The sequence below is a fragment of the Oxyura jamaicensis genome, assembly GCF_011077185.1.
Source record: "Oxyura jamaicensis isolate SHBP4307 breed ruddy duck chromosome 2 unlocalized genomic scaffold, BPBGC_Ojam_1.0 oxy2_random_OJ106601, whole genome shotgun sequence".
Lineage (NCBI taxonomy): Eukaryota > Metazoa > Chordata > Aves > Anseriformes > Anatidae > Oxyura > Oxyura jamaicensis.
The window spans coordinates 70,569-82,732 of NW_023303610.1; the positions used below are offsets into that span (position 1 = coordinate 70,569).

The 12,164-nt window shown below is 45.5% G+C and overlaps 1 protein-coding gene across 1 annotated transcript; it reads left to right on the top strand.

Annotated features, from left to right (window-relative positions):
* Positions 1–704: 704 nt before the first annotated feature.
* On the top strand, positions 705–11,299 carry LOC118157060 (tripartite motif-containing protein 55-like; the record flags this gene model as incomplete). The annotated part of the gene is made up of 4 exons (XM_035311313.1): positions 705–1,051; positions 1,722–1,894; positions 9,492–9,657; positions 11,175–11,299. Coding segments are annotated over exons 1-4 (653 nt in total), but the record flags the coding sequence as incomplete, so codon positions are not given.
* Positions 11,300–12,164: the final 865 nt, after the last annotated feature.

A 12,164-nucleotide genomic window follows, 5' to 3' on the forward strand; every position in this document is an offset into this window, starting at 1 on the left:
AGACACAAACACAGCAGTGCCCAAAACTAAAATGTATTTGAATTAAACTATGCAGAGAGAGAGAGAGAGACTGTACAATTAGTACATATTCTCTAGCAGTACAAATTAAAGCTTTTCATACTGTATTTCTTATGACTCGTTCCCATTGGGAAGTTCAAATAATGTTTTTTTGGGGCATATTTGAGCTGCTGTGGAATTAATGGGTTGAACAGTCCTGTTAGACTCTAATGTTACATGATATTAGTTCCTAAAAAAAAAATCGTACTGGAAGTTAAGTGTAGATATAGGCAGGCATTTTTTTCAAGCTGGTTTTCAAAGTGGTGACAGGTTTACACCCCGAATTAACCGAGCCCGAGAGCAGCCATTGCTTTTATTGCCTTCTCCGGGGACTTCATGTGCTCCACACCTTGGGAAGGCCAGCTCCCGGAGGCTGCCGAAACACGGGGCCTAAACTGCAGGCTGCACATTGCCTCCTCGGCGTTCGTTGCATCTCTGGAGTGAGTGGCTGCGATAAGGGGGGAGCAGATGGCGCTTGCTTATCGCTCAGGCTCCTCCTGGGGGGGGGGTGAAGGCTGCCATGTGTGAGTGAGGAGAGCCAGGGCCCTGAGACAGCCCCCCCGGCCCCCCGGGAGCCGTCACCTGTCCCAGCCTGTCCTCCTCTCACGCGCTTATATGGGCACGGCTGAATGGCATCTCGTGACGCCGCGCTGCTAAAAACAGCCCTGGCTCCCCTCGGCCCCCCGTTTAAGCAATGTCCTCCAGTGAGCGAAGCCCAGAGAGCCTCTGATCGCGGCGGAGCCTTGGATTTATTTCAAGGGAAATTAACCCGGAAACCGACCTGCGACGCCGTGATCCTGAGCATATGCCCCTGGAAAAGCTAGGGATGAGCACCTCCCTGAACTACAAGTCCTTCTCCAAAGAGCAGCAGACCATGGATAACCTGGAGAAGCAGCTGATTTGCCCCATCTGTTTGGAGATGTTCACCAAGCCGGTGGTCATCCTGCCCTGCCAGCACAACCTGTGTAGGAAGTGCGCCAGCGACATTTTCCAGGTAGGTTCACTCCCGTGGAAAGCTCTGCTTCTGCAGGGACAAGCGGCACTCGCTGAATTAGTGGAAAAGCCAAATATCACACGGTTCAGTTGGTTGATTTTAGTAGTTGGTAAGACTTGGGGGGGGGATGATTTAAAGCAGAAGGTGAGCTGGGGAAATGTCCCCAGCGCCCAGCTCCCTTGGGGCTGGGGCTGAGCTTGCACCAGCCTGAATTGCCCCCGTGAGCTGCAGGGAGGTGGCAGCAGGCAAGAGCTGAGGAGCCAGCCCCACAGCCTGCAGTCTCTGCGTGTTCTCCTGGGCTCCTCTGTGCAGCTGCCCTCACCTCAGGCACACTTACAAATGGTTTGCTACACACGGGGTTTTCCCCTGGCGCTTTTGGAAGAGCTGTGCTATGTCTAGCATAGATCATTGCAGTGCCATGGGCCTGATCTGAACAGCTTCAGCTGCTTCTCCCAGTATTTTTTTTTTTTTTAATATGAGCTTTGAATGGCTTGATCCAGAGCTCCTTGGGCTGGTAGGGAAGAAGAGGGGAGAGAGAGGGATGTGGCCTTGATTTCAGAGGGATGTGGCCTCTGCATGCTCCAAGAACAATGCCTCCTTGTCAGAACACATTTTGGTGAAGGTGTGCATGGCCTTACTCACCTCTTCTTGTGCTGCTTGGCAAGAACAGGCCTCGAACCCCTACCTGCCCACCAGGGGAGGCACAACCATGGCTTCAGGAGGCCGGTTTCGGTGCCCCTCATGCAGGCATGAAGTGGTCCTCGACCGGCACGGCGTATACGGGCTGCAGAGGAACCTGCTGGTGGAGAACATCATCGACATATACAAGCAGGAGTCCACAAGGTAAGCAGTGAATTTGTACCCTCTGTAGAAGTTCTGTCACAAAAACAGGCACTGCTTAGGTGACTCTGGTGTCCTTCTGGTCTTTCTATTTGTCAGAAGTGAGATTTATTTAGTTATTTTCTCTCTTGGAAGTACAGAAAGGGGTTGTGCTGCTGTGCATGCCAGCCTATCTGCTGTGCAATGATATCAGCTCTCACTTACTGAGCTCAGAAAACAATATCCAAATAGATGCTGAGTTTCCTCACTACCACTTACAGAAGACCACTGTGCCATGCTTATTCACATAAGCAATACCTGCCTGCACAAGCAAAGACCTTGAAGTCAGAGTGGGTATTCATATGGATAAGGGAGAAGTAGCTAGGTTCATGTTGCTTATTTTATAAACTGTTCAAAAGAACATCTTTCCCTTTATCCTGTGTGTTCTCATGCTAAAGAAAGGAAAGGAATTTCAAATTTTGTTAGAAAGTCCTGAAGTACAGACAGCACAAACAAGGAGATGGGTCAATTGCACAGGGAGGATGCCCTGCATCATAAGATCAAATCAAAACTCAATAAAAAATCTCCACTCCTGTCAGCTTGGGATGTGAATGCTTGGGATGAAATCAAGCCTTATTCATGATTCTGTAAAAGTGGAGGAAGAGGCAGAAACAATGTATATGAGTGCTATGTGGTTGTGTCCAAGAGTCAGGATCCCAATGCAGAGGAATGGGTTAATCCTAAAAAGTAAGATTACTCCTAATGTTAATTGCCTGTAATGGATGTGTAACAGATCCAGCAGTAGAACAATATTGCATTCTTCTCTCTACCATGACACATGCTACCACCCTGGGGAACGTGGTAAGGGGGAAGCTAAGCCTGGTCACGTACCACCAAGCAAGCAGCTCTCCCCCAGAGACGCAGCCTGTTGTCACCAGTGTGCATCTGTAGGGCCAGTTTTTATATGGCAAGGTGTTTTGTACACCTGAAGGAAGGTGTAATCCTAGCCACACTCCCTGATAGTCATCCCGTCCTGCTCCCACAAGAGGCTGGGCTTTGCAGGGATAACAGAGGTGATACTGGGGGAGCAGGTGGGCACAGTCACTGGACACCAGCTCAGGGCACTTCTACCCTCCTCCAGCAGAGGAGGTCAGTTACCAACAGAGAGGACGTTTTGGAGCCCGGCATTGGCTTTGGCTATTCTTGGCTGTTTGAATTCCTTCAGGGACTGTTGTAGCTGGGCATAGCTTTGAGCTCCAAAACACTGGAGAGCACGAAATTGGCTTTAAATTGTCCTTTCTGCTGCCCTTAGCACTCCAAGCCCAGGGAAGGTCAGCTACTCTCATGTGTGTGTCATTGATATCCAAATATTATTTGAGTCAGGAAAATCTCGGGGGAAATGAATCAGCGGAGCTACAGTGGTGGACTTTGCTCTCAATCAAATTAGCTGGACATATGTGGCCTCATGTCTTGCGGCTTTCTGTCAGATTTTTTTTTCAACTCAGAGATGTATTTAACTTTAATAATAATGGAAATGCAGCTCCTTTTTCCCATGTAGTTAATGGGCAAATCAAACAAAATTCATTTACTTAGAAATGTAAGAGATTTAGTAGATTGTTTCTTTAAATTCTACAAAAGTGCAATGCAACAAGGAGAGTAAAAGGGGAGAATAGAAAAGATATAAATATGAACATGTATTTTCTTAGCTACCTATCCAAAATGTTCATTTGTTTAATCTGTTCAGGTGTTTATTTAACCTTCATGTATGTCCTTAGATTTAAAATAATTACCAGGGTTACGTAGCAGCGGCAGTGCATAGCAGCATTATCTAAACTATTTGGCACTTTGTAGGCTTCAGCTGCTTATCTCCCTCTGCCTAACGTTCCTTGGTGTGTGAGCAAGATTTGCCACTGCCTTACCCTGTGCTGTCCTGCTGAAACAAGAAAGTCAAGGGAAATCAAGTCTCCTCTCCTTCCTTTTGTACCAGTCTCCTTCAGACGAAGGGCTGGGTTTGGCAGAGGTACATAGGAAGGGTGAGATGTCACCTGGGCATCCTTGAGTGCTCCCAAGACAATCTTTCAGGACAGCAGCTCCTGTGACTTCCAGAGGGGAACCTCTTCCCCCCAGGTCTTCCTGTGGGTATAATTCACCATAAGTGCATGCTAGAATGATGCCAATCCCCAGCTGCTTTTTGTATGAGCTGAAGAAAATGAGGGAAATCCAGATAAGGAGCAAGTTTTGTTTCCTGCTTAGAAAAAAAATAATTGATTTCAAACATTTTTTTTTTCCATTTTGAGTTTCTATTTGAATTAAGGCATTGAACTTTCAAAAATAAAAGCTGAGGCAGAAGCTGCCATGAGGTTGGGAAGCTCTCCCCAAGCCCTCACATGCAGCCCTTCTTGTTAATAACAATCACATCATTTTTTTTTAATCTTTTATCACATTGCTCATCAAACTCCAACCGATGACAGCGTAGCCTGTTGCCCAATTTAGAACCTATTAGCAACACAAGGAAAAAAATATTCAAGCAGGATGTGGCTCCTGCAAAGCTTTAAAGGAGGACAAAGTGCCGAACCGAGTGGAAATAGAGTTGACTAAAATATTACACTGATGTCTGAAAGTCTGTGGGCCACTGATTACCCAAACTTTCTGAGGAGCATCAGGGGGCCTGCTGCTGCCAGGAAAGGGTAGCTGCAGGAAGCTGGGACTTCTCACACGCTCTGGCAGCCTCTAACGAGCTCAGCCAGCTATTCCTGATCAAAGGGTGCTCTGGGCTTTGTTCCAGCTGAATCCTGCTCAGCGAGGGTTGAGTGCCCCTTCTCCCTTACACCTGCTAGGTGAAGGCTGCTGGCCCGGCAGCCCTGTGCGTGGATGGAGCAGCACATGCAGCAGGGACCAGGCACCATGCCGAGAGCAGTGTGCGAGTGCTCTGTGACAGTGGTAGCAGGGTACCCAGCACCACCACGACTTGACACCTCCGTTGTCTCATCCCAAGCTCCCAAGGGAGTCTGTGGTTCTCCAGGATGGGCTGCGGGGATGCCTGGGCTCTCAGATGGCTGGTCCAGGGAGATGGGCAGGTGGTGGGCACTGGTAGGGGTCTGTGTCACAAACCGGTGCTGCAGGAGGAGCCCCACAGATTGCAGAGCAAGAGAAATGAGGAGAGAGATCACCTGGATATTCTCCAAGTCCCCATGGAGACAAAGCCCAAGCCTTACCTGTGCCAAAGGTTTTCTTGGGTCAGGCATTCACAGTGGTGGTGTGTACGTATGGAACTGCAGGAATCCCAAAGTCCTTTTTTTTTTTTTTTTTTGGTCTTCTCATTTTTCAAGCCCCACTTCTGCCTTGAGTATTGATGGACGTTTTGCCACTTTTGGGAGAGTCCATCATTGTGGTTGATTTTCAAGGACCACTCCTTCAAACTTCATCCAACCTCCAGTGGTCCATTCCCATGTGCAAGCACTCAAGCAATGGTGGCAGGAGACCTGCATGGATTCACAGAGAGCTCCTGATAAAACTTTAAAAAAAGAAAGAAAGAAAAAAAAAGACGGATGACCCAGGAATATTTTGAGATATTTTCCAAGCTTGTAGAGATGGAGTTAGGAAAGCCAAAACCCACCTGGTGCTTAATGTAGTGAGTGATGTGAAGGGTAAGAAGGGCTTCTACAAGTACATCAGCAGCAAGAGGAAAGCTAGGGAAAAGGTGGGTCCACTGCTAAATGGGACACAGGAAAGGACAAGGTACTCAATGCCTTCTTCATCTCAGTCTTTAACGATAAGATTGGCCTTCAGGAATCCCAGGTCCCTGCGACTGGTGGGCAAGTCTAGAGCAAAGAAGACTTACCTTTAGTGGAGGAGAATGAGTCTGGAAACATTTTTTAAACAGGGGACATCCTGATGGGATGCACCCATGAGTGGTGAGCAAGTTGGCCAGTGTCATTGCAAAAGCACTCTCAATAATCTTTGAAAAGTCATGGTACTTGTTATGGATTCCTAAGGGCTGTAGGAAGAGAGATGTCACACAGTGACGACTACAGGCTGCTCAGCCTCATAATGATCCCTGGAAAGGTATTGGAGCAAGCTCTCCTAGACCGGTGTTGGAGCAAACTCTCATAGAACGCATATCCAAATATATACAAAACAAGGTGGTGGTTGAAAGTAGTTAGCATCAACTTATGAAGGGAAAATGATGCTTGACCAACCTGATAGCCTTTTAGGACGAGATGACTAACTTGGTGAACAAGAGAACAGTGGATGTTGTTTAACTAGACTTTCAACTCCACCTCTCATAATATCCTCATTGACAAACTGACAGTGAGGTGGACTGAAAGCTGGCTGAACTGCCAGACTCAACAGGCTACCATGAGCAGCACAAAGTCAGGTGGTGGCCAGTCATTAGTGGTGTAGGGAGAGGTTGTTACTGGGGTACAATGCAGTTTAATATCTTCATTAATGACTCAGATGATGGGACAAGAGTCTACCCTTATCAAGTTTGCAGGTGATAACCAAACACTGAGGAGTGGCTGCTACACCAATTCAGAAGGGGAAATGGCTGGAGAAATGGGACAGCAGGAGTTTTATGAAGTTCCAGAAAGGGAAATGCCAAGTCATGCCCTTAGGGAGGGATAAGCCCAAGAATGTGCTGGAGGCTAACTGGCTGAGAAGCTGACTCACAGGAAAAGATCTAGAAGTTCTGGTGGACGACATCACCATGAGATAGCAATGTGTCCTCACAGCAAAGGCAGCCAACAGCCTTCTGGCTGCACTAGGCAGAGCTTTGCCAGCCTGCCAAGGGTGGTGATCCTTCCCCTTTACTCAGCACTGATAGGACATCTGGAGTGCTGTGCCAAGTGCTGGGATCCCCAGTACAAGAGAGGGTCCAACAAAGGGCCATGAAGATGACTAAGGGACCTCAGCATCTCTCCTGTGAGGAAAGGCCAAGAGAACTGGGACTGTTCAGCCTGGAGGAGAGAAGGCCCAGGGAGGATCTCATCAATGTCTGCTGGGGATCCCAGGACTTGGCACAACACTCTAGATGTGGCCTCACCAGTGCCAAGAGTCCTCCTTTGCATAAAGCATGCACAACACTCTGCACATTAAGGTCCTTATCCAATTTTAATGGAAAAAAAATAAGCCTGTAGTAGTCAAATGCAGGCTGAATATCTCAAAGAGCAGAGACAAAGAATTGTAGAATCACTGTTAGGGTATTTCAGCTGCCTGCCCATTCTTTGGTCACAACCACATCACATCTATGATGAATCTTTTCCTCTAGTAAAGCCATGCTGTTGTTGTCCTACTGGCTACTCTTTAATCTTCCATTTAGGAGCAGCCACTGTTTTACACTTAGGAGCTGTGTTTCATTCAGCCTTTGCTACACCAATGTAAACCTAGAGGATCTCCTCTGAAGTCAGGGAATGTTCTGCAAAAAATCTCTCCTTTAGCAAAGCCTAGGAAGGAGATTGTAAATCTGTTTACTTCTGGTCTTCTGTCACTGTCTTCAGGGCCCCGCTAGTTCAGGGAGTTCTGCCAGGTTTCTTCCAGCTCCTTGCGGCACCTTTGAAGGTTGGCTACTTCTGGCTGAACTTGCTCGACACCATCGCCTTTTTGCCCTGTGCTGTGTGTCTTTCGTGCTAGTGGCACAGCTCCAGTGTCAAATAACATTCTTGTAGTTTCTGGTCTTGTAAATATTTTCAGGAAGAGCAGCTATTTCAGGCTTAATTAATCACTTTGATATTCATTGTCTGTTATTGCCCCTGCAGGTGGGCCCACCCACTGGTGCACCATAACATAGCAGGAGCTGTTAGCAGTCAGCGGCAAACAATGTAAAGCATCCTTCACAGTGGGGACACACCTCTTTTGGCTGGCCTTGAAGTGGTGTTCAGTTTGACACATTGAGGGCCTTGTGTAAATATATGCTGGAGATCTGACCCAAATAATGCAGGCTTCCTCCAGAAATGTTCTTCTGGTTTTATTTTTGTAGAGCATGTTATATTGAAGATCACAGGTTTTCCTTATAAACACTTTTAATTCTAGTGCCTTCTTGAATTTAAAAAGCACAGGCATGAGACATTTTCTTTGTTGCTCAATCTTTTTTTTACATGCATTTAAATGATCACATTCCATTCCTCTTTTCTAAGGTCAGAAGAGAAAACCTGTATTTTGTCCTTAAAAAACTTCCACTCTGCCAAACTGTATGGAAAGTTCTACTGTAGTACAATATAAAATAATGATCTTTACAGAATGTTTTAAAATTGTAATAGAATGAATGACTCATTGCCTCCTTGCTATGGAGCTGTATAGAATGGTTTAAAAAAAAAAAAAAAAGTTTCTATTTAATGCCATTAAATTCTGTAATTTGGGGAAATATTTTCTATCCAATGACGACGACATAGTTCTATGATGTTGTTGTTCCACTTGCTACAAGTAAGTCATAGTTCTCCCTCCAGATGGTAGCATAAGGGTATAATGAATTATACTGGAAAGATTTCACACACCACAGTAGGACTGGCAGCCTTTGGAGGCTGGAACCCCCAGGCACACTCCCTACGGCACTCCACTAAACCTATGCTCCAGTGCCACGTTGTCACAAGCTCATGTGCTTGTCACAAATGTTCTTAGGGTGCTAAGCATGGGGCACAGGCTCAGAAAATCATCATCCTGCCCATACAGACAGGACCAGAGCTTTCACCTACACTGGGCGTGTCAGTTAGGTGGCTCATTAAAGGAAGTCACAACTAAACTGGTTCCTAAAATGGCAGGGGTTAACTAGCATGTATAAGGCTGAATCATTTTGGCGAAAAGAAATCAGGACTAAACTAGTGATGCTAATGATAGATCCTGGCTTAGCACAGGTGAGGTTACACACTTCTTGCATAGCCATACCCTTGGTGGTTGGTACAATCAAATTAGCTGCTCTTAAAAAGCTTGGCACTGTACAAGCTATAGTGTCACAGAATCATCTGGGTTGGAAAAGACCTTCAGGGTCACCAAGTCCAACCAGCTAGACACATGCCACCCAGCTAAAATTAGTTTGTGTGAGACCTTATTTTATTTGCTGGCATGGTGTAAAGGCCGCAAGGACTTAGTCCAGTTTGATATCAACAAGCCTGACCTGGACCTCAGGGCACATCAGCAGAGATGATAGAGTTAGAGGCATGAAGCCCATTAATACCTACAACTCTTACTTCAAATTTACATAAAAGCTTTGCTGCATCAAGGCCAATCACCCAACGTTTTGCATGATGAACCCTAAAGGAATTACATATGTTTCCTATTTCAGGCCGATGATGGACAACATGCTAATTAAAGTACACAGGTAGTCTCAGACCAATCTTAGTGAGGTTGTTTACATTTTTAAACATGAGTGAGGGTTCAGTCACACTCCCAGTTGGAATCACAGGATGAAATCATGTTTCTATATTCTCATCACATCCTTTTGTGTCAGAATATTAAATGGTACTTCTGTCTATTTAGTCAGCCTGTGTGACAGGTTTAAATCTACAGTGAGTATTCAGCTCAACCTCAGACACTGCCATACGATTGTATCATTTCATGTTGATACTCTGAGTACTGTCATCAGAAATTTATGAGACCAAGTTTATTTTAAACTTATTTTCTTTTGCAGGCCTGAAAGGAAATGTGACCAGCCAATGTGTGAAGAGCATGAAGATGAGAGAATTAATATCTATTGTTTGAACTGTGAAATGCCCACCTGCTCCTTGTGCAAAGTCTTTGGTGCCCACAAAGACTGTCAGGTTGCTCCTCTCACAAACGTTTACCAGAGACAGAAGGTAAATATTTTTTTGTATCTCATAGTCCTCCCAGCAATTGGAAGGACCATCAGCAGGAAAGTATATCCATGAGCTTCCTGTGAGTTTTCAAAGGGGTCTCGGTGTACATTCTCCATTCTTGTATGGGAGTGAAGGGCTCACACAAATCTGTTGAAACTGTTTTGGAACACAGAGAAATAAATTTATGAGAAATCACGCAGAAAGATATTACAGTGTCTCAGTTTTAGTTAGGATAGTAAGTAAACATTTTAGACCAAGATTTGATGTGAAGATGAGGATCTCCCTTCTGAGGTTCCTAATCTATTTTTTCAGTGCTTTTAGATCACAAAAATAAGTGGGATTTACAGAACATGATAAAAAGAGAACAGGCCATTACAAATCGAAGAGTTATCTATCAGGCACTTTTGCCTTTAAGCAATCCAATTTTTAAGAAATTTTAAGTGAAAAAGCTCCTGCAAGTAAATGCAGGAATATTCAATAGTTGGCAGCACAGGATGTACCTAGCATCCTCTGCCCTTGCTGTCACCAGTAAAAGACTTGTTTATTTTTAATACAGTATTAATTTAAAACCTGACTCACTGGGTTATCCTCATGAGATAAACAGCTCATTTTTCTGGAGGGCCCCAGCGGACCTAGCAATCAGACAGGACAAGTTTGCAATCCCAGCCTCCAACTTTGTCACACAGATGCTTGTGTGTGAAAACTACAAATGAGAAGTCAGTTTAGAAAAGTAGTTACAAGCATCCTTTTTGATCAAAAAAAGGAGAGAGAAGGGGGAGATGTTTTATGGACTGAATCCATGCCCTCAATCACTCTCTTACTGTGGAAACTTGCAAGCAGTGCTTTCCTCCCCAGTGTTCCTGTGGAAATGGGCTTTCATGCCCAAGAATGGATGTCTAATCCAGAGCCGGTGGGATGCATGCTTCCAAGGATCCTGTACAAAGCTGTAGAGGCCACAGACACAGATGTCTCTGCAGACAGATCACTACAGCAGTATGCTAAGAGCTCCTTGCCCTCCTCTGCACCCTCACCAACTTCCCCATGGAGTATCTTCTCTGACTTTCCTCTTCTAAGGACATCTCCCATTCATAGCAGGGTGTTTCATTCTTCCTCCGTGCAGAGGTCTCTGCCTCAACATCTCCAGCTCCTTCCTCCCTGCATGTTTTTTCCCTTCTATTACGCAGCAGGACCCTCCATGTTCCCACTGGTCTGGTCCCCAAGAGAGCATTCACCTGTTTCCCTTGTGCCAATGACTCTGTCTCCACCCTTTTCTCCCCCTTTTTAGTGTTTTGGGAGAGGAAACAAATGTCAAAATACTAACAGGCAGCTTGTGAGCAGGTAATGCTTCAATTTTCCATGGTTCTGGTGAAAAGAGCAGCTAATACCCTGGTATGGCTTATTCATCCCCCTGCTCTCCACTGGTAGATGGGCCACTCTGAAGTGGGATGGTGGCTGGCTGGCTGCCAGTGCCCCCAAGAGTCTAACACCCTCTCACGTGCTCTCCTTTTTCTGACCAGTCCGAGCTGAGTGACGGCATCGCAGTCCTGGTGGGGAGCAATGACAGAGTGCAAGGGATAGTCACACAGCTGGAGGAGACCTGCAAGACGGTTGAGGTAAGTAGTAGGCCTTCACATGCAGTTATGTCAGAGTGGAGTTGCATCTTTTAAACTGGTGGTAACAATCACTCTTTACTAGACCTCATTTTACCAAATGGATTCCCACATCATTCTGCTAAATCAGTGGCTTTTTGTAGTATTAGCTGTAGTGCCTCATCCAAAGGATATATCCTGCTCAGCACCCTGCCTCTGGCACTGATCACATAACTGAGGACAAAGAATAAGATAATCCATATCAACAGTTCTTGCTCAGCATTCTTAGTTGCATAGGTTATAACTGAAGATAAAAGCAGAAATGCCATCAGCTCTTAGTTCATTTAACACCTAAGCTCAGGTGCTAGAGCTGTAGAAGACCAGAATTAGTCCTGACTGATTCTGAGTAGAACCTCAGTCTCAGAAACAGGGTAGCCTCAGCTTAGCTCCCAACTATGTCAATGAGCATACTTGGTTACTTTGCCTCCTGTGCAGTAGCTTTTAAATATGCTCCATCCTTTAAGGAATCCGGTTGTGTTGCTCATGGGTGGGTCGGGGTCGAGTTTGGGTTCTTATTGTGAATTTGGATTTTCTGGTAAAGGTCTTTCTCTGACAGAGCTGGAATTGGTTTTGTGTCATTCAATAGCAGAAGTGGCTTTCATTTCCTTCAAGAGGTTTGCACCAACAAAGCAAATATAAATTTCAGCTCTGACCAATTTGAGCATCACAGAGTAATAGGCTGAAAGCAGCTCATATGAATTGATTTTATGATCAGAGTTTGATGAAGCATCTAGTGAAGAAGTCACATCCCTCTCAGCCCAATTAGAATTCTATTGACCCTTCAGAGCTGGAGCAGAAAAAGGAGACTGCAGTGAAAAAGAGGATAATCCAAGATGTATAGATTCTAAATGGGGGGAA